At 46.3% G+C, this 25,181-nt stretch overlaps 1 protein-coding gene across 1 annotated transcript in view; it reads right to left on the minus strand.

The window, feature by feature from the left end:
* Rab40c (RAB40C, member RAS oncogene family) overlaps nt 1-24,924 on the minus strand; it is a 40,041-nt gene extending 15,117 nt beyond the window's left edge. The window contains exons 1-2 of the mRNA XM_057775066.1: nt 24,874-24,924; nt 24,587-24,771 (exon numbers count right to left, since the gene is read on the minus strand). Of these exons, the coding sequence (XP_057631049.1) occupies nt 24,587-24,728 (142 nt within the window). The 5' untranslated portion in view covers nt 24,729-24,771; nt 24,874-24,924. The remainder of the gene's footprint in view (nt 1-24,586; nt 24,772-24,873) is intronic.
* Nucleotides 24,925-25,181: the final 257 nt, after the last annotated feature.

The following is a 25,181-nucleotide window of genomic DNA, read 5'->3' on the forward strand; positions in this document are numbered from 1 at the left end:
ATATTGTATGCATAATAAATAAATAAAATAAATATTAAAAAAAATAAAGAAAAAATAGACAAAGGCATATCGCTACAAAAGACATAGATAGCAATGGTCAACAAGCACAAAAAAATTTTGTAGCATTATTGGCAGCCATCAGAAAATGAAATCAGAACCCTATGCTAACCACTGCATACTGGATTACATGGCTAGGCATAAAACAGATGGTGAGATACAGAGAAACACATGGGAATGCTAACACAATAATGATTACACAAATGTACAAACAAGTGGTGCTCCTGAGCTGTGTACTTGGTAACTGTGGTGAAGACATGGATTTTTGAGACAGGGTTCTCTATGTGGTCTACCTGGCCTGGAACTTGTTATACAGCTGGCTTGAATTTGCAGCCATTCTCCTGCCTCTGACTCCTCTACTTCCATGATATAAGGTAGGGGTATTGCATACACGCCGGCAGGATTGACCGCTGGACCAGGTCATAGTGCTCCTGTACCCTTTCCCTACTTTCCCCTGAGTTTCTATGGTAGAAGTTCAATGCTGGTAACTGCAGCTTCCAAGAGAAGCTTGTGGGGACACTATTGTGGTGATTTTTAATTAATTAATTACCTTGTTGTTTTTTCCCCCCAAGGTTTCCCTGTGTAGTCTTGGCTGTCCGGGAACTCACTCGTAGATCAGGCTGTCCTTGAACTTAAAGAGATCCGTCTGCCTCTGCCAGGGCAAGTGCCACTACTGCCCGGTGTATTTTTATTTGTTTGTTTGTTTGTTTGTTTGTTTGAGGCAGGATCTCACTTCTGTAGCTTTGGCTGTCCTCGAACTCACTATGTAGACTGGGCTGTCCTTGAACTCAAGAGATCTTTCACAGAGATCTGTCTGCCTCTGCTTCCTGAGTACTGAGATTAAAGGCATGCACCACCACACTCACACTTTGTACTGATTTTTGTCTGGCCTCTTTGAGAGCATCAGCAAGAGCTACAGCACACATAGCCTTGACTGTAATCTGGACTCTCCAATCCTATCCCCAAGGAAAGCAACTGCCTGACAACTAAAATACCCCTAGATGGCGCTGTGGCCCCAGGCCTGCCAAGAGTGCAGCAGCTACAACTCAACAGTGGATACCTAGGAAGAGCCTACAATGAGACCATGAGGTCAACAACAGATCTGTCAGTCACATAAAGAGCTATGCTAATGGGCCTATCACTGTCCTCAGCTGGCCCTGAGGTTGTCCCCGCTGACCGTGACACTGAAAGACTTCCCCAGCCAGCACAACTGCCTTTCAGAATCAAACATTCTAGCAGCTCCAGCACCAGGAGGGCCTGGAACACTTCAACATGGAGATAGTTTTTGCAACTCTGGGAACCAGGTCAAGCATCCCAAGAGAGGAGTTTACCCGGGTGGGGGTTGGGGGGAGGACCAAGGGCCTGTTCTCCATATACACCTAGGTATTCTGTGCCCATTCAGGACACATGGGACAGTCATCCACTAGCCAGTGAACCAGCCTCTCCCCCACCAGGCTTTAAACTTTCAGCAGCTTTCTAAACAATGGAGCCTGGAGTAGAGCACAACAGTAAAACGTGATTTGTTACATACACAAGGTCTTGGGTTCAACTGCTAGCACCCAAAATAAAAGAGAGGGAATTTTAGACAAAGTAAATCATTCAATGTGCCAGGCAGGCTGGCACACAGCTTTAATCCCAGTACTTTGGAGGCAGAAGCAGGCAGATCTCGAGTACATGGCCAGTCTGGTCTATATAGTTCCAGAACACTCAGAACTACACAGAAAGACCCTGCCTCCAAAAACAAAATAAAAATAAATAAACAGCCAGGCGGTGGTGGCGGCATACATGCATGCCTTTAATCCCAGCACTTGGGAGGCAGAAGTAGACAGATCTCTGAATTTAAGGCCAGCCTGGTCTACAGAGCGAGTTCTAGGCCAGCCAAGGCTACACAAAGAAATTCTGCCTTAAAAATAAAAATAAATAAATTTTAAAAAGAAGAAATAAAGAAAGAAAGGAAGGAAGGAAGGAAGGAAGGAAGGAAGGAAGAAAGAAAGAAAGAAAGAAAGAAAGAAAGAAAGAAAGAAAGAAAGAAAGAAAAAGCAAAGGAGCAGTCTAGCTATGTGGCACTGCATAAGTACCAGTGAATGCCCACCACATGCACCCACTGAGCTAGACTTTTCAGCTCTCCTGCCAGTAAGTGCAGGTGTTGCCTGGTAGACCTGTGGCTTAAGGAGGTCACAGGGGTCGGTGACAGGTGGCTTTGCATCAGTACCCTCTAGCAATTCCTTTTTATGGGCAAAGTCAGGAAAGTGAAAACTGCTGTCCTCACCTGGAAAGCATCTTCCCTGACTTCTAGTCTTCTAGACTGGCTGAGCTACAGCCCAAGGCTAGTCAGCATCCCCTGAGATTCCTCCAGATTCTGGGCCATTCTCCCCAGCAGAGCTGGGTGATTTTAATCTCTTGGCTCCCAGTTCAGTGAGCAGGACCTCACTACTCCCACTGCTCATTATACAGCTCTGAAGGGGCTCTACACTAAGCAACTAAAGAGAGCATAGTTCAACACAAGAGGATGCTTGGGGGTCTAATGACAGTTCACATTAAAGTGTTATGCCAAGATTACCAGGGAAGGAGCCCTTGGCTTGGAAGGGTTCTAAAAGGAGCAATTATCCAAGGCTTGAGGGTAAGTAGGCCCTGAGAAGGAGGGGGCACAGAGGTGGAGTGTGGTGCTTCACACAGAGCAGTGACCTGGAACAGGGCCTGAGCCAGGCACAAGACAGACAGCAGGCATGTGGGGCAAAGGCTGGCAGAGCCACCGGCAAGCTCAAGTCTGAACATGGCTGTAAGGGGATTGGTGGGTGTCAGTAGGGGCCTTTCTACATGAACACTCTGTCAGCACTACTCACTTTCCCCTTCTGTTTAAAAGTATTCTTCTTTTTCACCAGCCAAGACAACACAGTTTAATTCAAGATGCACAAGCTCCCAGAGGACCAGCTGCCCCTCAGGCCCAAGATCATCTGGGCTAAGGCTTCTCTAAGCAAAAGGGCTGCAGACCCAGCCACTACGCACTAGATCTGAAAGCCTCACCTAACAATTTGGCTCTGTCCTTGTGGCCCTCTCAGTCATTTAAACCCAGCAAAATGAGGCCCCTTGGCAGACTTGAACACATTGTTTTTTAAATGTGCATTGCTATTTTGCCTGCATGTATATTTGTAAAAGGGTGTCAGAGCCCCTAGAACTGGAATTACAGACAGTTGAGAGCTGCCATGTGGAGGCTGAGAATTGAACTTAGAACCTCTGGAAGAGCAGCCAGTGCTCTTAACCCCTGAGCCATCTTTCCAGCCCCCTGAATACAATTTTTAACCTTATGAGATACATACCGAACAAGGAAACTGAGGCAAGGAGTTATAATACTTGCTCCACTTATGAGAATAAAATGACTAGCCAGGGTCCTGGCTCTGTCTACCATATATTCAGGGCCTTTTGTTTAAGTTTATATGAAACCAAATCTCACAAAGCAACCTTTGAACTGTGCCCAGTGCCCTGCAACTCCTAACCTTTTCTTCTAACCTCTATCAGAATGTCTTTTCTGCTTGGGGATTAGTGAGGCCTCCATCCTTGGTGCTGGATGCTGCCCTTCCCTCTGTTTGCCTTGCTCCATATGCTCAGATCCTGTCCTTCCTGACCCATGCTGGAGTCCTGGTCCAGCCACAGAAGAAGCAAGATGTGACTGCCTCACTGAATAAGATACCGAGCCATGTGGCTAGCATAGACAAGAATAATGGGCTAATATAAGTTATAAGAGTTAATAAGAAGCCTGAGCTAATGGGTCAATCAGTTTATAACTAATATAGACCTCTGTGTAATTTCTTTGAGACTTAACAATTGCGGAAACAGGGCAGGACAGAAAACTCGGTCAACAAATGGCATCCATGTGGACAACTGCATCCACATAAAGCGTGAGAGAGCTTGGGAAGTAATTGTAGACAGAAAAGAATAAAGCATGGTTTATTGATAGCAGCATTTTTTCAGGTGGGCTCTATTTGCTAGAGGCAAATGCGTCTCATTTAAGAGAGGCTTCCTGACTCAGCTTTAGCTGCAAAACCTTGCAGCTCTTTTAAGAGGTCTCGCTACGAAACACTTAAATGGTGTTGATGAAAAGCTAACAGCATGCTTTTTGGTTTTCAGCCATAGCAAGAAAAAAGTCGCACCATTTTAAAATGCTGGCTTTCTGGGCCGTCCTGCTAATGCAAACTCTGACTCTTTCAGGCAGGAGGTCCAGCTACAGAGCATCTGAGTGTGGTTTGTGAGCAGACTGCTGCAGCTTGTTTGGTGGCAGGGACTTTGATGCTGGCCAGAGTGACTGTTAAGATAATTGTCCAGGTGTCTCATCTTCCCCCAGTCTTGCCTTTATATTCTATTTACTGGGAGATTATCTTAATTTAATTTCCAGTCTTTTACAATATCCACTGATCCGTTATTTCTAGCAGCTCTTTGGGGTCTGGATATCCCAACAGGGCAGGAACCTGGTCTTTGTTCTCAGAGGTGTGATGCGATGTCTGGAGCTCCCTGGTGTTCCCAGGGTCCTTTACCATACATGCTGACGAGCTTGTTTGTCCCTTGGCTCCCTACAAAAGCCCCTGAAAAGCTGCAGAAGTTGCAGAAGGCTCTGTGACTCTGGCTTGAGAACCAGTGTTTGTGGAGTTGCTGCTGGTTTGTGGGTGTCTCTGGAACCTTTCTTGAACTGACAATTGTGCAGTGAAGACCAGACGCTTGCTTTGGGACCCTGTCTGCTAGTGCTGGAGCCAAGGGGTACCAAGTTCCCCCATTTAGAATGAAATTGGCCTGAGAGGACTCTGTTATTAGCTCCTTGCTTCTCTCCACCCTCATGCACCCGGTGGTGTCTGGTGTCCATGGCTCTATTCTCTAAGAGAATAAGCTTCCTGTGTCTCCTGGTAGAGTGGGACTTTGACATGCCAGCCTCTTGGCACCTGCTCTGAGTTCAGCAGAATTCTTGTGACCACCCCCTCACTCAGCTATGACTGCATATCCTGCCTGCTAAACCAACAGCCTTGTATATTACAAATTTATGTTTAAATTTTTTTATTAATTTTGTGTATATGGTGGTGAGAACATGAGCATACATACCATAGCACATATATGGAGGTCAGAGGACAACTTGGGGGAGTCAGTTCTCTCCTTCTACCCCGTAGGTTCTTTTTTTGTTTTGTTTTCAAGAAGGGGTCTCTCTGCACAGCCTTGGCTGTCCTGGAACTCGATCTATAAGCCAGGCTGGCCTCGGACTTACAGAGATCCATCTGTCTTTGCCTCCCGAGTGATGGGATTAAAGGCGTGCACCACCATTGCCCAGCTTAGCACATGGATTCTAAAGATCAAGTTCAGGCTGTCAGGCTTTGTGGTACCCTCAGTAGCCGAGCCATCTGGCTGGTCCCAGATTTGTGCCTTTCACCAACTGCTGTCAGGTTCGTGCGCTCAAGTGGGAGCTGGAGGCAGGGAGGTGGTTCAGTGGGTGGCAGCCTGAGTTAGACGCAGAACCTTTTAAAAGGTGGAAAGGGAGGACTGGCTCCATGAAGCTGACCTCTCTGACCTCCACAAATGTGCCATGGTATGTGTACCCATACTCACAAAATAACAAAGTTGAATTGTTTTTAAATTAAACTCACCTTTAATTCCCAGCACTTACAGGCAGAGGCTGGAGGATCTCTCTGAGTTCCAGGACAGTCAGAGCTACTTAACAAAGACCCTGTCTCAAAGAAAACAAATAAAAAGGTAGGAGAATGAATGAGTAAATTAATGTGGAAAGCAATCCAGAATTCACACATACACACACATTACTAATACAAACACACAAACTGCCCTCATAGATTCTAAACATTCCCTTGAGGGGATGTGGTCCAGCAATTTGGCTAGGCTGGTCAGCCAAGGAGCTTCAGGAACCTATCTTTGCCACCCCACCCCACACCCCAATTCTGGAATTACAGGCACATTACCTGGCTTTTTATGTGAGTTCTCAGGATCCAAATTCAGGTCCTCATGCCTGTGTAGCAGGCACTTTACTGACAGAGCCATCTCCTCAGCCCTGGGGGACATTTTGTCACTGGGGCAAAGACACCACTACTATATTCAGGACTATTCTGAAGCATGAGGAATATGCTGATGTCCACAATCAGTCAAATGCCTGGCCAGGCTGCCTACCTCATCTCCACACAGGGTCTTACTATGTAGCCCAGGCTGGCCTTGAACGCTCCCTTCTCCTACCTCAATGACAGGCACAAGTCCTACTCTAGCCAACACGACTACCTGTTGTAGTCTGATTTCATCACCAATCACCCTTTTTTCTTTGCGAACTGTTTTGTTTTGTTTGTTTTGGTTTTTGAGACAGGGTTTTTCTGTGTACCCTGGCGTCCTGAAACTCACTCTGTAGACCAGGCTAGTCTAGAACTTAGCGATCCTCCTTCCTCTGCCTCCCAAGTGCTGGGATTAAAAGTGTGTTCCATTACACCTGGCTCTTTAGGAACTATTTTGCAGATATGTATCTAGGCACATTTAAAGTCAGTGCACAATATATCACCTGGATTTTATTTCTTTTCAACACAATAAATGAGTTTCTACAAAGCACTGTCTGGGAGCAGCTCTGGGCCTGGTGTAACTAAGGGCCATGTCTGTAGGTCTTAGCCTGAAGCTGAGGTCCTGAGACTCCCAAATCCCATCCTTCCACTGCTGGTCTATGTCTAGCCTTTCAGGATGACTGAGGATAAATGGAAGCAGGGAAGGGCAAGCACATGTCAGGTCTAGGCTTGGAGACATGAAAGCAGTTTCAGGAGGCCAGCCAAATAGAATGTCAAAATTACCTGGTTGCTTACTCAGTAGTTCCTCAAAGGGTTACTTCATATATGAATTTGGGCAAGAGCAGTAGAGAGGAAGTGATGATAAAAAACAAGTCACTAGCTGGGCAGAGTGATGTAGCCTGTAATCCCAGCACTCAGGAGGCAGAGACAGGATCTCAGTGTGTTCAAGGCCTCCCTGGTCCACAAAGCAAGTTCCAGGACAGCCAGGGCTGTTACAAAGAGAAACTGTCTTAGAAGAGAGGGGGGGGGGGAGGGAGGGAGGGGGGAGGGAGGAAGAGAGGAAGGGGGGAGGGAGGGAGGGAGGGAGGGAGGGAGGGAGGGAGGGAGGGAGGGAGGGAGAGAGAAAGAAAGATAAAGACTGGGCAGTGGGGGTGCATGCCTTTAATCCCAGCTCTTGGGAGGTAGAGGCTGGTGGATCTCTGTGAGTTTGATACTAACTAGGTCTACTAAAGCGACTTCCACAACAGTCATGGCAGTTACACAGAGAAACCCTGTCTTGAAAAAATAAAAACAAACAAACAAAACAAAATTTTAAAAAAGGAAGGAAGGAAGAAAAGACTACTTAGAAGCCTTTTCCAGTAGAGTTAGAAGAATAACGATCCAAACCTGAGCAGGACTTGACCCACCCTTGCTGGCACCCTCTATAACTTGGTTTGCAAATCAGAAAACAAAAACAAAAACAAAAAAACCCAGAAACTTTAGTCCCACAACCATAAAGAACCCAATTCTGCTAATAACCCATTGAGCAAGGAAATGAAACCTTTTCCAGAGCTTACCCAACGATGCTTGCTGCCAACACCCTGTTTTTTGGTTTGTTGGTTAGTTTTGTTTTTTTGTTTTTTCAAGACAGGGAGGGTTTCTCTGTGTATCTTGGCTGTCCTGGAACTTGCTCTGTAGTCCAGACTGGCCTCAGACTCAGAGGTCTGCCTGCCTCTGCCTCCCGAGTGCTGGGGTTAAAGGTGTGCGCCACCACCCATTTGTTGTGTTTTGTTTTCTGATTTTTTTTTTTTTTTTTGGTAGTAATGCTAGGGATTAAACCCTGGGTCTCCCACATGTTCAATAATATTTTCGCACCAAGGCACACTCAGTTCCCTGTCTACACACTGACTTCAGCTCAGGGAATGGCCCCAGTATGACCTCCAGCTCTGTAAGATAGCGCTACAGCAGTGAAAGAGCTAGGGCTGCATAAAGTTACAGACCAGTATCCGCCTCAGCATTGTGCTTTATACTCAAACTGGATACAAACTAAAACTCTACAGACTCAGGGAATGGCTAAATAATAAAAACTGTCTCCACAAGATAGAAACTGTTCTCTGACTGTTACACAGAAACAGGCACCCACCCATGAGCAAGGCTGAAATGAAAGCAGGATATAGAGGAATTATCCCTCAAGCAGGACAAGTACATTGGGAAACTATTTAGTAGTCTCTTGGGCTGATAAACACATGAATGACCTGTAACCCTGCACTTCTCTGACAGATAAGCCCATATATGAATTCTACTTTTACTTTTTAAGATTGTTTGTATGTGGTAATGTGCACACAAGTATTAGTGCACTCAGCAGCCAGAGGCACTGGCTCCCCTGGACCTGGAGTTATAGGAGGTTGTGAGTCACTTAGAGTTCTCTGGAAGAGTGGTACACACCCCTAACAGGTCAATTATCTCTCCAGTCCACTTATAAAAAAGTGTAAAGGAGCACTCCTTAAAAGAATTCAGATGTGGGAACTATCGAAACCCTCACTGTCTACAGAAGAGACAGGCTCGCTCCAGTATTCACACAGAATGCCATGTAGTAGAAGAAAGGATACCACATACAGCAACATGGGAGAATCTTAATGAGATGGAAAAGGGCCAGACACAAAGAATATACAATGTGACTCCATTTATATATTTTTGTTTATATCTAGAAAACAAAAAGTAGTCTACAGTAAGGTCAAGACTGACCAGCAGTTGCTGGGGTTAGAGGCAGGGGTTAGTCAGCATGAGGCTGCACACGGTTCTGGTCTGTCAACATTCAAAGAAATCCCAATTTTTATGTATGTAAATTTACCTCGATGAGGCTGAGTAGGAGATAAAGAGACTGACAGTGTCAGGTGCTGGAGCAGGTCTTACACGCACCATTATTGAGACCATCATGTGCCAGACTGCAAAGAGTCACTGGTGTCTTTAAAATGACCCACCTGCAACCCCAAACAATATGCACTGTAGGTACTTACCCAAGAGAACCAAACAGACCCACAAAAGGGCTTGTGTGTTGTGGCTGTGTTTAAGACCTCTTAATTCAGAACGAAAAATAACCCAGATGTCTAGAGCAGAAAAACAGATAAACGAGTAGGTTCTCTCACACAAACACTACTACTACGGACAGGAGCTCCTGCTCTGCCACGATGGGATCAGAAAGTAAATGACCAAACACTGGGGAGTCTGAGGCAGGAGGATTGTAAGTGGGGCCAGCCTGCCTACATAATAAAATCCTGTGATTTTCTTTATTGGGGGAAGGTGATGTTAATGGACATAGGAACACATTCCATTTGTGGCATTCTGGAGCAGGAAAAAAACCTGTAGTGACCAGCAAGACTGGAGCAGTAACTAACCTCACATGGGCAACAGAGAACTTTCTGGGGTACAAACACTGTATCTTGATAAGGGGAATGGCTACCCAGATATCTACATCTGTCATAGCTTTCTCAGAAGTGGTTCTCAACCTTCCTACTGTGCAAACCTTTAATACAATTCCTCATGTTCTCATGACCCCCAACCACAAAATTTTTGTTGCTACTTCATATCGAATTTTGCTACTGTTATAAATCATAATGTAAATATTTTGAGACAGATTTGTTAGAGGTCACAACCCACAGGTTGTCCTAGAGCCAGACTCCCAAGATGAGTACATTTTATTATATATAAACTAACTATATCAATAAAATCAAATTAAGAGCTGGGTCTGGTGGGCATGCCTTTAATCTCAGTACTCAGAAACAGAGGTCAATGGAACTCTTGAGTTTGAAGCTGCCTACATAGTGAGTTCCAGGCCAGCCAGGGCTACACAATGAGACTATCTCAACAAACAAAAAGAAAAAAGAGGGCAGGTGCTAGTGATGCATGCATGCCTTTAATCCCAGCACTTGGGAGGCAGAAGCAGGCGGATTTTTGTGAGTTCTAGGCCAGCCTGCTCTACAGAGCCAGTTCCAAAACAGGCTCCAAAAGCTACACAGAGAAACACTGTCTTGAAAACTCAAAAACAAAAAAAGAGAGAAGGGGGTTGGGGGAAGGAAAAGAGGGAAAGCAGGGAGGAGAAAAAAACCAAATTCCAAATTTTTTTGGTTTTGTTTTTGGTTTTTGGAGACAGGGTTTCTCTGTAACTTTGGAGCCTGTCCTGGAACTGGCTCTAAAAAGACCAGCTTGGCCTCAAACTCAGAGATGCACCTGCCTCTGCCTCCCGAGTGCTGGGATTACAGGCGTGCACCACCACTGCCCAGCCATATCAAAATATTTTAAAACCATAGCCAGGAGTTGGACTCCTTTAATTCAGACTTAGGAGGCAGAGGCAGGCAGATCTCTGAGTTCAAAATCAACCTGGTCTACAAAGCAGGTTACAGGATAGCCAGGGCTGTCACACAGAAAAACCTTGCCTCAAAAAACCAAAAAAAAAAAAAAAAAAAAAAAATGATGATACTGATAATAATAATAAAATAAACCCATGCAGGATATTGATCTGCCTTTAGATTAGTAGTCTCCTTTCAAATGAGAAGACTGAACTGCCTACAAGATGGGCCAGAATGCAGAGTGGGAACAGAGGGAGAGCTTGGGATCTGATCTGCTGGCAAACAAAGTTCAGCTATCGATGGAGGAACCTGGCATACTATGGAAATGTGCCACTCTGCTCATGATGCACCTAACAGATGTCCCTAGAAACAGGGACATTCGCATCTGCTGTCATGGGAAACCAATGCTTGCAGAAGTACAGGGCATGAGGAAGATGTTAATAGGCACAGTAGTGCCTTCTATACTGATGTGCCAATGCCAAACAGAGGAAGAAATGCCAGGGAAGTGTCCAAGTGTTTACTTACTGTTCCAGAACCCACATTAAACCAGATCTCTTCTGTCTACTAAAAGCAAGCACACTCAGCATGGAAATCTCAGTGAAATACAGAACAGTCAAAAACCATGACCACTGTAGCACCAAGACCCGGAGTCAGGCTGGAGAGATGGCTTAGGGGTTGAAAGCACAGGCTGCTCTTCCAGAGATCCTGAGTTCAATTCCCAGCAACCACATAGTGGCTCACGACAATCTGTAATAAGATTTGGTGCCTTCTTCTGGCCTGCAGGGATACATGCTGACAAAACACTGTATATAATAAAAAAAAAAAATCTTTCAAAAAAATTAAAAAAAAAAACGGAGTCATCATTAACTTTTCACGTGTTTTATTACACTTCATCTGATATCTATAAAGTGTAAGTCACAATCAGCCCACTATATCTATGAGTTCCACATCCATGGCTTTAACAACTGCAAACAAAGTCTTAAAAGAAAATTCACAGGAAGGTAGTGGTGGCTCACGCCTGTTGTCCCAGCACTCAAGAGGCAGAGGCAGGCAAATCTCTGACTTCAAGGCCAGCATAGTCTACTGAGTGAGTTCCAGGATAGCCAGGGTTACACAGAGAAACCCTGTCTCAAAAAAAAAAAAAAAAAAGAGGCCGGGCGGTGGTGGCGCATGCCTTTAATCCCAGCACTCGGGAGGCAGAGGCAGGCAGATCTCTGTGAGTTCGAGACCAGCCTGGTCCAAAAAAAAAAAAAAAGAAAGAAAAAGAAAAAAAAGAAAGAAAAAAGAAAAGGAAACGTATTTTACTGAAAACAGACAGATTTTTTTTTTTGAAAAGCTGTTTTTTGTTTGTTTCTTTGGTTTTTTTTTTTTTTTTTTTTTTTTTGGTTTTTTGAGACAGGGTTTCTCTGTAGCTTTGGTTCCTGTCCTGGAATTAGCTCTTGTAGAGTAGACCAGGCTGGCCTCGAACTCCCAGAGATCCGCCTGCCTCTGCCTCCCGAGTGCTGGGATTAAAGGCGTGCGCCACCACCGCCCGGCTGTTTCTTTGTTTTTTTTTTTTGTTTTTTTTTTTTTAATATTTATTTATTTATTGTGTATACAATATTCTTTCTGCGTGTATGCCTGCAGGCCAGAAGAGGGCACCAGACCTCATTACAGATGGTTGTGAGCCACCATGTGGTTGCTGGGAATTGAACTCAGGACCTTTGGAAGAGCAGGCAATGCTCTTAACCGTTGAGCCATCTCTCCAGCCCCCTGTTTCTTTGTTTTTTAAAGACAGGATCTCACTGTGTAGTTCTGGCTGGCCTGGTCTTGATATGGAGACCAGTCTGGCCTCAAACTCAGAGATTCACCTGTCTCTCCTAAGTGTTGGGATTAAAGGTGTGTGCTACTGTAGCTGGCTCAGGCTTTTTAAGGTTCATCTCTATAAGTGTTTTGCATGAAGGTATGTTTGTGTAATAGGTTTGTGCAGTGTCTGTTGAGGTCAGAAGAGTGTTGGGCTTTCTGAAGCTATAGTTACAGATAGTTGTGAGTCACCATGTGGACCCTCTGCAAGAGCTGTTAACTGCAGAGCCACCTCCCCAGCCCTCATGTTCAGACACATTATTATTATGTGTGATAGTATGTATATGACTATGTGGGGGGGGGGCAAGCAGGCCACGACACATATTTCTGGAGGTCAGAGAACAGCTCTGTGGAATAGTGAGTTATCTCTTTCCACTTTCACAAGGGTTCCTGGATTGAACTCAGGCCATAAGACTTGCACAACAAGCACCATTACCTGCTGAATCCTCTTGCCAGTCCATGACATTTTTAATATGATTATCCCTTCAACAACATAGATTATTTACTTTGTCCTCGGTATGTAAGTCCTCCACAACTCATTTAAAGGAGGGTGTGCAGTGTTAAACGCAAGTGCTGTACCTTTTTTCTTTCTAGCTTTCTGTTTTGTATTTTGAGGCAGGGTTTCTCTATGTAGCCCTAACTTTCCTGGAACTCGTTTTGTAGACTAGGCTGGCCTTGAACTCTCAGATCTGCCTGCCTCTGCCTCCCAAGTACTGGTGTGTGCCACCATGCCTGCCTTCTTTTCTGTTTTTGAGACAAAGTCTCTCTTATGTATCCCTGGCTATCCTGGAACTTTCTATATAAAATCTGGCCTAAAACTCAGAGCTTCTGCCTCCTGAGAGCTGGGATTTAAGGGCATGGGCCAGTACTCCTGGCTGGGTACCAGTATACATAAAGGACTTGGGCATCTATGGACCTGGACATTCAAGAAATCTAAGGACATCCACAGATGATTGCATTTCCCCCCCCACTTAACAAGATATTGGGGATACCCGTGTTTCTTTCTTTCTTTTTTTTTTTGGTTTTTCGAGACAGGGTTTCTCTGTAGCTTTGGAGCTTGTCCTGGAACTAGCTCTTGTAGACCAGGCTGACCTCAAACTCACAGAGATCCGCCTGCCCCTGCCTCCCGAGTGCTGGGATTAAAGGCGTGCGCCACCACCGCCTGGCTAATATCCCTGTTTCAATAAAATTCATTAAATATTCCTTTAAATAAGAACATTTGCCAGGTAATGGCGGTGTACACCTACAATCCCAGAACTTGGGAGGCAAAATCAGGTGGATTTCTGTGAGTTCGAGGCCAGCCTGGTCTGAAAAGAAAGTTCTAGGATGTTACACAGAGAAACTGTCTCAAAAACAAACAAACAAACAACATTCAAAGGTTGTATAGTTTACCCAATGAACATAAGCACATCATGTTTCCATTGAGACATTCAGGCAATTTGTCTTTCACTTTTATTTATAAACAGTCTTGGTTCCCTCTATTGTAACTAGCATTTTTGTAGAACAGAGTCCTAATTACTTGGCCAAAGAGAAGGATTTCTGGGATGCTGCTGACACACTCCTTTAGAAGGAGCACACCCACACACCTCGAGCTCTGTGAGTCACTAGTTGCAGTCTCTAGAGAGCTTTATGGGTAAGTACACCCTTCTGCTGAGTTCAGGGCTCAACCTCTGTCTACCCTTTTCCATTAGCGTCTCCTCTCTGTACACTGTACATGCGGCCCTGGACAGCTGCCCTGGAACTTCAAGGATCAGGTTGCCCTAGCAGAGGAAGCTGCTGTGGGGGCCAGAACAGGTCTGAGACATAGCTGAGTGTACATGACCTCTGATATGGGCTCCTAAGAGTTCCAGGACCTTTTCACTGTGTGGGGGAGCCTGTGTAAGAAAGCTTGGAATTTACTGTAAACTACAGATGGGGCAGAATGTAAAATGCTCCTCCTACAAGATGGACTTCCAGGAAGCATTGCATAAACTATGGTAAGGGAATGCCCTGGCATGCCCACAATCTCTGTGGGAAATGCAAAGGCCTGGGAGGACTATCCTTGGATCTTTTCACACGACCAAAGAGGATAAGACATAACACAGGTGCACTCCTCATTGTACCTGTCTTTGCTTAAGTTAACTGTATATGTCACCTCATGTTTTGCTTGTTTTGATAATAAAAATGAGAAATGCTTTGTTTACACTACTCTTTTTTTTTTTTTTTTTTTTCGAGACAGGGTTTCTCTGTGGTTTTGGAGCCTGTCCTGGAACTGGCTCTTGTAGACCAGGCTTGTCTCGAACTCACAGAGACCCGCCTGCCTCTGCCTCCCGAGTGCTGGGATTAAAGGTGTGCGCTACCACCGCCCGGCTACACTACTCTTAAAAGTCTAGAGTTCCTTGGTTCACATGCAGGTGTTTAAAATATAACTTTTGATTCTTGAGATTTAGCCTCACTGGCTACAAGGTAGTTCTACAACAGAGTTTAAAACACTTTAGCTACTGAGCAGACTTACTTTTCCCTATTGCAGCTAATTTGATGACTTTAATAAGAAGCCTACATAATTTTTTCATGTTAAATCATAAAAGATAGACAACTTTCAAAGTGGGCTCTTTTCTAGCACAGCTTTTTCTTTTCTTTTTTGAGACAAGGTCTCATTTGGTGACCTTGGCTAGCCCAATACTCACTATACAGACCAGAGAGAGACTCTGCCCACCGAGTGCTGGAATTAAAGGCATGTGCCGCCGATTGTGACAGTGCACACCTTTAATCTCAGCACTTGGAAGGCAGAAGCAGGTGAATCTCAGTTCCAGGTTAGTTCTGACACACAGTGAGACACTGTCTCAAAATAGAACAAAGCAAAGCAAACATCAACGAAATTTCAAACACAACTGTAGTGATTTCTAAGGTTCCAAATGGCTGGTTTTGATTTCAAACACCCATAACAGTTCACAACCATCTGTAACTCCAGTTCTAGGGGATCCAACACCTTCTTCTGGCCTTCACAGACACTGCATAAATGTGGTGCACAGACATACATTCAGATGAAACACCCATACACATGAAATAAAAGTAAAGGTTAAAAATATTTTCTTTTAAAGGTATGCATTGCCAAGAATAGTGGTGTAAACCTTTAATCCCAGTACTAGGGAGGCAAAGGCAGGCAGGTCTTGGTGAGTTCAAGGCCAACCTGGTCTACTTAATAAGTTCCAGAACAGCCAGAGCTAAATAGTGAGACCTGTCTTTAAAAAACAAAAAAACAACCACAAAAAACACATGCCACCTATGTACACACATCATTAGGTAACATATGGATATGGAAAGAAAAGTCAACTTTTGTGTTAAGCCTAGTGACACACACTTGTAACCACAGTACTAGGGAGATTGAGGCAGGACTACTGTGATTTCAAGGTCAACCTAGGCTGTGAATCTAAGGCCAGCCTGGGCTACACAACAAGATCATGCCTCTAAAACAACATGAGTTGAGTTTTGCTGTTTGTATTATGTGTGTGGGTGTGGGCACACAAAGTCTGAGGCACTGGATGCTCTGGAGCTGGGGTAACGTGCACTTGAGAGCTGCCTGAAGTGGGTGCTAAGAGCAGAAGGAGAGGCCCAACTCCTGAGCCAGCTCTCTGTCTCAAGGTTCTGTGAGTTTCAATGCCAAACACACGTGGGAGCTGCTATCTCTGTCTCTCACGTGAGCAGTAAGCAAATATTCATTAAACCATGAGAATTTTAAAGAAAGGCAAAAGTTTCAACTCCAGCAACAAGGAGAGAGCTAAGTGGAGGAGAGCAGACTGTGAGCTGGGTGCTCCCCGAGGTCTCCTTCCCACAAAGCCTCAAGGTCCAGAAATGCTGCAAACTTTTCACTGGAGTCACAGCCCTTCTGTTCACACAGGCAACACCCTGGGTATTACTCACTTGCTCATGATGAACTGAGTTTAACTACCTGTGCAATAAACTTAGGTACCAAAGTCCTTCCAAAAGGCTCAATGGAAAAACTTCTTAAACTCGAGATGGATGGATCTCACCTATGCTTTGTACACACTGCACTTGCTGTTACGAATAGTAGTACACTGTAAAGATCCCCTACGTAGTAAGATTCATATAAGAAAGTAGCATAAATAAGCGAGCTGTAGTTGAACATGTCCATAACTCTAGCACTTGTGATGTGGAAACAGGATCAAGAGTTCAAGGCCAACCTGGGCAGTGGTGGCACAGACCTTTAATGCCAGCACTTGAGAGGCAGAAGCAGGTGGATCTCTGAGTTTGAGGCCAGTCTGATCCACAAAGCTAGTTCCAAGACAGCCAGAGCTGTTACACAGAGAAACTCTGTCTTGAAAAACAACAAAAACAAAAAAGAGTTCAAGGCCATTCTTATACGAGGAGACTTGAGGCCAGCCTGGGTTACACGAAACCCTGTAAAAGGCATAATGCTTATCCCCATGGAAAAAGAACCAGCATGTACTTAAACTATCAACTGCACCAAAAGCAGGGGATGCTCAGGCACTCAGGACACAGCCCAGAACTGCTCAAAGACGTGCAACAAGCAGGGCGCCAAGTGAACATCCCCAGGAAGACAGTAGTGAGGGAGGAAATGGGTCAGCAACACAAAGCCACCACTTCACCACCGAGAAGGTAAAGGAACATGGTTGGCATCCACTGATACAACAATTCCTACAGAGTGAGCAATCAGTGGGTACAAGAGACATCTTCCAACTGTCAGGGTCCTATTCCATCTGTTCCCAGAGTTTATGGGCCCTGACAAGTGGTACAGCAGATCTCAGCCTAAAGATGCTACAGGGCCATAGGACTCACAGCATAGACAAGACTGCTGACTCACACTCCTCAAGCAAAGTGGTGGCATGGGGCAGGGCAGAGCAGGCAGCCTGGGCAGTGACCTAGCTTCCTTGGTCACACTCCACTCCTTAAGCAGTGACTTTCTGAATCTAAAGAAGAGAGTCTGGGCCACCCTGAAAGATGTCACTGCACCTGCAACTTGTTCACATGGGTTTATTTGTTTTGTTTTATTTTGTTTTTCGAGACAGGGTTTTCCACTGTATAGCCCTGGCTGTCCTGGAACTCGCTCTGTAGACCAGGCTAGCCTCGAACTCACAAAGGTCTGCCTGCCTCTGCCTCCCAAGTGCTGGGATTAAAGGTGTGTGCCACCACTGCTCAGCTTCACACAGGTTTAAAGTGTCTTGAATCCTGAGGCATTTACCCTATTAACTACCTAAAAGGTTAACAGACAACACTTTTGTCTAAGGACAATGGAAAGATGTCTACAAGTACCAAGTAACGTACAACAGTGTGAACATCTGGAAGGAACCAGGTCCACTTCAGCAATAGCATCCAACCTAACCCATCCCCACACACCCCACACCTGAGCAGAAGCAGCAGCCTGGCCTCTAGGCACACAAACACATGGTTATCAATCATATGGCTTAGCTTTTCCTCCAAAGCTGACATTAAACTCACCAGCCCAGAACTTCTGGCATTTGGCTGTCAACTCTTTGAAATAGTTCATAAACTATGAGGTTACCTGTCCCATTCCAGTACTTAGTTCTAGCCTCTGCTCTTTTTCAATTGCTGGGATGGATATCCCTCTCAGGACAGAGATGTCCTTCACCAAGGTTAGTTACGGGCATGTGTCATGCAAAGATCTAAGTTTGTACAGTTTGGCTTCGGGACGACCTCCACTGGAGACCAAGGCTGCTCTGCTTCTTTTGTCGTCCAGAAACACAGGATCAACCCTGGTGAAGCACAGCCCTTTCGGCAGCTCACAGCCTCCTGGCACAGCACCAATGGCACACATTGGTTATAAGACCCTCCAGAAACCACAGTCCATCTCTCCTCCCTCACTGCCATCTGGGGGCTTGGCCATATCACTTCCCACCTAATACTTCTTTTTATTTTATTTATTTTATGTGTATGAATGTTTGCCTGCATGTATGTATGTGCACCACCTACACACTTGGTGCCCTCAGGTCAGAAGAGGAAGTCAGATCCCCTGGGACCGGAGTTACAGATGCCTGAACCACCATGTGGGAGCTGGGACTCAAACCAAGATTCTCTGCAAGAACAAGTGTTCTGTTCGTAACTGCTAAGCCGTCTCTCCAGTGTGCACCCCCCACCACCATTTTTAAATGTCTGGCATCTAGACAGGCAGGCGGTATTTTGCTACAAATCGTCTAGTGTGCCCACTGTCTTCCTGTTCAGACCCTCCCTTCTCCACTATTCCCATCCTCTCTACTTTCTGAAGGACAAGCGTCCACAGATAAACTCTGCATTTGATATTCTGACCATAGCGAAAGAGTCACACACTGGTGGACGTGAGAGTCACCTGTCATTACCAGATCCGCTGATGACTAGGACACCCCCTCTACCCCTTAAGTTCAAAATCTGAGCCTACCTTATTCTTTTACCATCAATGATACAAGGATTCAGAGGGTTTGGTTTTCCATCTATCTCCTGCCATAGCACGGTCCCCTAGCCACAGGTCTTGGCGCAGCCAGCCCCTCTCTCTGTGGATGCTCTGCTTCCCACCACCTTTTCACTGCTGATCCCCAACACCTGCTTTACAGGTTGGTGGCCTTCCTTCTTGTCTTCAACTTTCTCTCAGCCAGCATGCTAAATGCTGTACTCCTAGACAGCAGAGATGATGAAGCTCTGGCCAATGTACAGCCCCACAGCTTCCCATTCAATATGTCCTAGTTTAGGGCTGAGTGAGGGCAGCTTTACAAGGATCAAGCAATTTTATACCTTTCCAGCTTCAATCTTCAAAAAGAACAGGAGGCAAAAGGACCTGCCAAGGCTAGTTCCTTCCCTTCGTGTCCTTTCCGCCCACTTAACTCCCTGAAACTGTTTCCTTCCTGAAACGCCGTTAAATTTAGATCACCTCCAAGCCACAAACAATCACACTGATGGAAAAGATGACATTATATATGCAACATAACAATCTCAAGTGTGACCACACAACACTACCAGAAAGCAATGGTTCTTGCTATCTACTTGCTATTTGCACATTCATTTGGTCCTTTTTAGGACAATGCTAAGGACCAACAAAAAACAAATATTCTAGTAAGTGTGATCATCTTAGCACTCAGGAGAGGCAGGAGGATCACTTCAAGTTCAAGGCCAGCCTGGGCTACATAGTGAGACCCTGTTTCAGAAACAACAAAAATTCAATAAAAGCCAACTGTCTCTAATCTGCTCTGCCTTGTACCCTGAATTCCCAGGCTACAGTTGGATACATTGTTATGGCTGAACAAAGGAATGACATGATGAGGTTGAGGTGGAGGTACATGCACTGTGAGAAAAAGACACCTAGTTACAGCAAACAAAAGGCCACCAACCCTCCAGGAGGTGACCTACATGCCCAGGGCAGATTTTGCCTGGTGCAGTGAGGGTGTACACAAGCACAATGAGAAGGCCTAGACTATTCTCATGGTGATGACAGTGTGCTTCTCTGGGAATGGAGCAAGCAAGTCACCACTTGCAGGCCTGTGAAAAATTATAATGGCCTGTCAAGAAGCGACAACTCTCAGTAAGGATGATGTGGCTTCCCAGACGATAGCTGGGTCAGGTAGGATCTGGGACATGCCTTCCAAGGCGTGGATCTCAAAGTGTGCAGAAGCAGTGGTTATCTGGCAACCCCGGGCACAATGAAGGGAAAGAGAAGAAAACCACAAAGTGCCACTGCTCCACTGTTTGAGGTCTGCCCAGTTCCCTATCAATGAAGGCTAGGAAAGAGCCAACCAGGAACCCAGGGACCATACCACCTAGGAAACAGTCTGTGCTCCTGAGAGCCTCATCTATAAAATGGGAATCATGGTCCTGAAGATCAAATGATGAACAGAGACACCCTCAGCAGCATGCCTGGCACAAACCACATGCTGGAGGCAGTAGCTGTTATACCAGTGACTGTTCCTATTTCTCCTGGGACAACAGTCTGCCAGAAAATCTGGCATCTAACACAGGGAAGGCAGACAACCCCCACGTCAGTAAGTTACCCCAGAGAATCTACAGTAAAATCTAGAACAAAGTGTCTGGTCTTGGACAGAGAAGAGAAAGGTCTGTGAGGGGTTACTGTAGTAACCATGTGAACCAGCACCAAGTAACAGTCAGCATAAGAAAGCTGTACACAGGCTGTTCATTCACTAGGAAATACACATTTAGGTCAGGCACAGCGGATCTGTAATTCTAGCACGAGGGAGGCTGAGGCAGGAGGACAGCAAGTACAAAGCCAGCTAGAGGTATTTAGCAAGACCCTGTCTCAAAAACAGACGACTAAAAAAGAAAGAGGGGTCTATGCAAGCTTCATGTGGGAGCTAGAGATGAAGCAAATGGACGAGACATGGAGTATATGAGTGTTTTAAGTTTCTCCTTGAGGGGGGCTGGAAGGTTGTCTCAGCAGTACCCGCTGCTCTTAAGGAGAACCTGGTTTTAATTCCAAGCACCCATGTGGTAGCTCACAACTATCTGTAACAACAGTCCCAAGACCTCCATGTCCTCTTCTGGCTTCCATAGGCAATAGGCATACACATGACACATAGACATACATGTAGGCAAAACATTCATGTGGTGCCTGCTGCTTAAGCCTAACCTGAGTTCGATCCCCAAAACCCACATAAAGGTGGGAGAGAGAAACAACTCCCCAAAACTGTCTTTTTTATTATTATTATTATTATTTTATTTTGGTATCTTTGAGACATTATATAGCTCTGGCTGTCCTGAATTCACTACGTAGACTAGGCTGGCCTTAAACTCACAGAGATCTGCCTGCCTCTGCCTCCTAAATGCTGAGATTAAAGGCATGTATCACCACGTCTGGCCAAAAGCTTTATTTTGACCTTCACATGAGTATCATAGCATGTACAGTTCAGGACACACACACATACACACACTAATAATAATAATAATAATAATAATAATAATAATAATAATAATAATAATAAAAACACTTAAAATTTCCCTTGAAGTCAGGTGGTGGTGGTGCACACCTTTAATCCCAGCACTCGGGAGACAGAGACAGGTGGATCTCTGTGAGTTCAAGGCTGGCCTGGTCTACAGAGAGAGTTCCAAGAAGGTTTCAAAGCTACACAAAAAAACCTTGACTCAGAAAACCAAAAAACAGACAAACAAAACAACAAAATAAAACAAAACCCTTGAACCTGTCACTTAGAGAAAAATGGACTTCAACCTAAATGAGAAGAAACACGGAGCCAGGATTAGCAAGAATGCTAGCCTCTGGGTCGCTGATGTGACAACACAGCCCTGAGTCTAGCAGGGACCTCCCAGCATGTTATGACATAGACACACATTATCCTCACTCAGGGCACATGCATCGTGATTCCACAGACATCTCCATAACCATCAACTTCCAACATTCTCAGCAAAACCCAATGCTGGTCTGTCTTGTAACTTGCTTCCTTCCCGACTCCTGGGCTCACAGGACGATGGCATCACTCTGCAGTTTCCTTCTACAAACACCAACTCCGAAGGAAGAGAGAAATGAAATAACATCCATGAACTCATTAACAGATGTGGATCTTTCAGGCCACGAATATGTAAACCACAGGGGATTTCCTGAAGGACCTGACACTGAGGAATCTTTGTAGGAGCTAGGGCAAGATGTAGTTGTCTTAACTAAGGATGTTCAAGCTCGTAACACAATCTTGTGTGCTGTAGCAATAATGTTTCCTGGGCTCAAGGGTAAATACCCAGTTAGCTGACTTGGGGCCAACACGGACCATACATTCCAGGGCCATACATGAGAACAGCAGAAACTGCTCACAGAACACATGGTCCTCCCCTTCACGTCTTCTCCCATAACTGAGAATCCACAATGCCTTTGCGATGGAGTATAGATTTCCCGCAGGTGCCCAGGGGATGCTCTCTGAAAAACATCCATCCTGCTCCATCTAGAAGAGAAGAGACTGTTCTAGAGTCACTGCAGCACCTTCAAAGCCCCAGTGTTTCCAACTCCATAAATATCAGTGTCAGCAGACCTGGGGGCTCCTGCAGATGCTAGGCATGTGCTCACAGTATCATAATGTCACTGTTTCAGGTGCCAGTGCTAATTAAAAAAAAAAAAAAGCTGTTTTGATGACTCACATGTTTGTGAAGTCAGAGAGAGAGCGATGTTCACACCTGAGGAACAAGCTAGACGAGATGTTAAGACTGTGATCAAGATGGAGTTCAGTGGCCAATAACAAGCAGCAGGCCCCTTCCCAGGTAGGACCCACCCTACCTCTAATCAGAAGAGCCCTGCACCAAGAAAAAAAAGGCCTAAAATATACAAACTGAGGGGTTTTTAAAAATTACTTTTTGTACTTATTTATATTTTAGATGCACTGGTGTCTTTCCTGCATGTATGTCTATGAAAGGATGTCAGATGTTGGAGTTACAGACAGTGTGGGTGCTAGGAACTGAACCCGAGTCCTCTGAAAGGGCAACCTGTTCTCTCAATCACTGAGTCACCTCTCCAGCCCCCATACTGAAGATTTTGTTGTTGTTGTTGTTGTTTTTTCGAGACAGGATTCTTCTGTGTAACAGTCCTGGCTGTCCTGGAACTCACTTTGTAGATGAGGCTGGCCTCGAACTCACAAAGATCCACACATCTGCCCCACAAGTGCTGGGATTAAAGGCATGCGCTACCACTGCCCGGCCTGAAGATTTTTGTTTTGTTTTGTTTTTTGAGACAGAGTTTCTCTGTGTAGCCCTGATTATCCTAGAACTCACTCTGTAGACCAGGCCGGCCTCAAACTCACAGAGATCCACCTGCCTCTGCCTGACAAGTGCTGGGATTAAAGGTGTGTGCCACCACTGCACGGCCTGAAGACTTTTAATAATGAGGAGGAAAATGAAACATTCATCTATCCTCTAAGAGAAGCAGAAGTCCAGCTCTTTCAACAGCAAACACACTGTGCTCAATCTCCAGAACCAACTACTTTATCGCTTCCAAACGCCTCTTCTGTGAATAGGCCCAGGGGTTCTCAGACCCACCAACTTCACTCAGTGAATAATGTTCCCTGGGTCAGGGACCCAAGGCTCCCAGCACAAAGAGCTGGTATTTGTGCTGTCTGCATTTCAACCCGACACAAGAAACATGCTGCTCCAGCTGAGCACTCTTCCCTCTCTGCTGCACACTGCAGGAGTCACACAAGGACCTGCTAGTGGGCTAAAGGCATTTGGTGAATGGCAGCCCTCAGTCTCACATCTCTATACTCTTTATGTGCTACTGGCCCCACTTCAGTTAGCACGTCACAGGAAATAGGGCAATACAAAGTTGACAGAGGAGATGGGGAAAGAGGGTCCATCTGGAGTTTGTGTCTATGTACAGTTGAAACTGGTGGTGCTAGACAGAAATGGAGAGTCAGCTTGTGGCCCCCTGCCCCAAAGCACTTCTGAAGGCAAGCCCATCCCCTTCCACATTTCCCTGCCGGAAAGGCAGCCCTAAAGCCTCTCATCCAGTCAAATGCCAGTCAAGGTGGCCTGGCTGGTGCAGAGGTCCCTTAGCATGCGCCAGAAAATAAAACCATGGCTCTTCCTTTCCTGCCCTCGATGTCTGCTGGAGACAGAGGACAACAGCAGGAGCGTGGGGAGGAGGTACAGAGCGGATTCAACACTGCTGCTCAGAACGAAGGGTCCTCCACTGAAGTCCTGGTACTCATCACCCTGGACAAGTCCTAAGTCCAAAGAGTGGGAGATGCCTCGCTCACACGCTCAACTGTTATTTACCAAACAGTCAGGGCTTGGAGGACTAATAAGACAGGACTAACAAAACCCCAGAGAACAAGGTAAGGAGGCAGAGAAAAGAGACCCAGGAAGAGATCAGGAAGGTAAAACGCACCCAGTGATATAAGAACGGAAGGCCCATTGGACATTAATTCCTCCGGAGTCAGCAGCCCCAGTAGCCTGTGATCCAGTCCCACCCACTGTTAACTACAATTTTACCTTAAATACCCAAATTAAGAGACAAGCTCGGGCAGGTGCCAATGATGCAATCTACCTTGTGTATTTTTTGTCATGTACCCGGAAGTTAACAAGAATCACATCGCGGCCGATGTATTTTCTCCCCGCACAGGGTGCGGTATCTCTGAGCGTTTGCTAAGGGGCAGTGCGGTGAGGACCCGGCCCGTCGAGCGGTATCTGCTGCAGGGCCCATTCCAGGCCCCAGGAGACTCCAAAGACTTGCCGCTGAGACCTCTTACTAGCCGGCCGCCGTCACCCCGGCCCGCGCCCACTCTCCGACAAATCTCCGGGACAGGACCGGAGGGACCGCAGGGACACGCGCAGAGGCCGCCCGCGCCAGGCCGCTCCCGCCCCGCGCGCCCACTGACAAACCCGGCCTACCGTTACTGTATGCGTATGGGGACTCGGCTGCGCCGTCCTGGAGGCTCTCCAGGATCTCGCCCTTGCCCACGTCGCTGTCGCCCACCAGCAGGAACTTGAGCAGGTAATCGTAGCTCTTCACTGGGCTGCCCTGGGTGCCCATCCTCCCGCCCGCCGCACCGCGGCCCACGGCACTGCCGCCAGACCTGCGGGCGAAGGCTGGTGAGCGGCCGTGCGGTCTCCACGCTAATGCTCCCGCCCACTGGCCACCGCCCCCAGTGCACCCGCCCCAGTACTGCCAGCTTCACCTCAGCCTCCCAGCCGCCGCCGCCCGCCGCTTCCCGCACAGCCCCGCGCAACCCCGCAGCCCCGCCCCCGGATGCGCAGCCGCCATTGGCCACCCTCCGCCGGCCCTCCCCGGACTATTGGCCTGACAGCCTGGCCGTCACGGTCGCCCCGCCTCCACGTCTCCCCCCCCCACACACACTGTGCCTCTGAGCCCCCGGTCGCCCCGCCCTACCCATTCGCCATTATTATTGGTCTCCTGCCACCCTCTTTCCCATCACTGTTGGTCTATACCCTTGTCCGTCAACGCAGTCCCCTCCCCGCCGCTTCG

This window comes from Chionomys nivalis, chromosome 7 (genome assembly GCF_950005125.1).
Source record: "Chionomys nivalis chromosome 7, mChiNiv1.1, whole genome shotgun sequence".
NCBI classification, from domain to species: Eukaryota; Metazoa; Chordata; class Mammalia; order Rodentia; family Cricetidae; genus Chionomys; species Chionomys nivalis.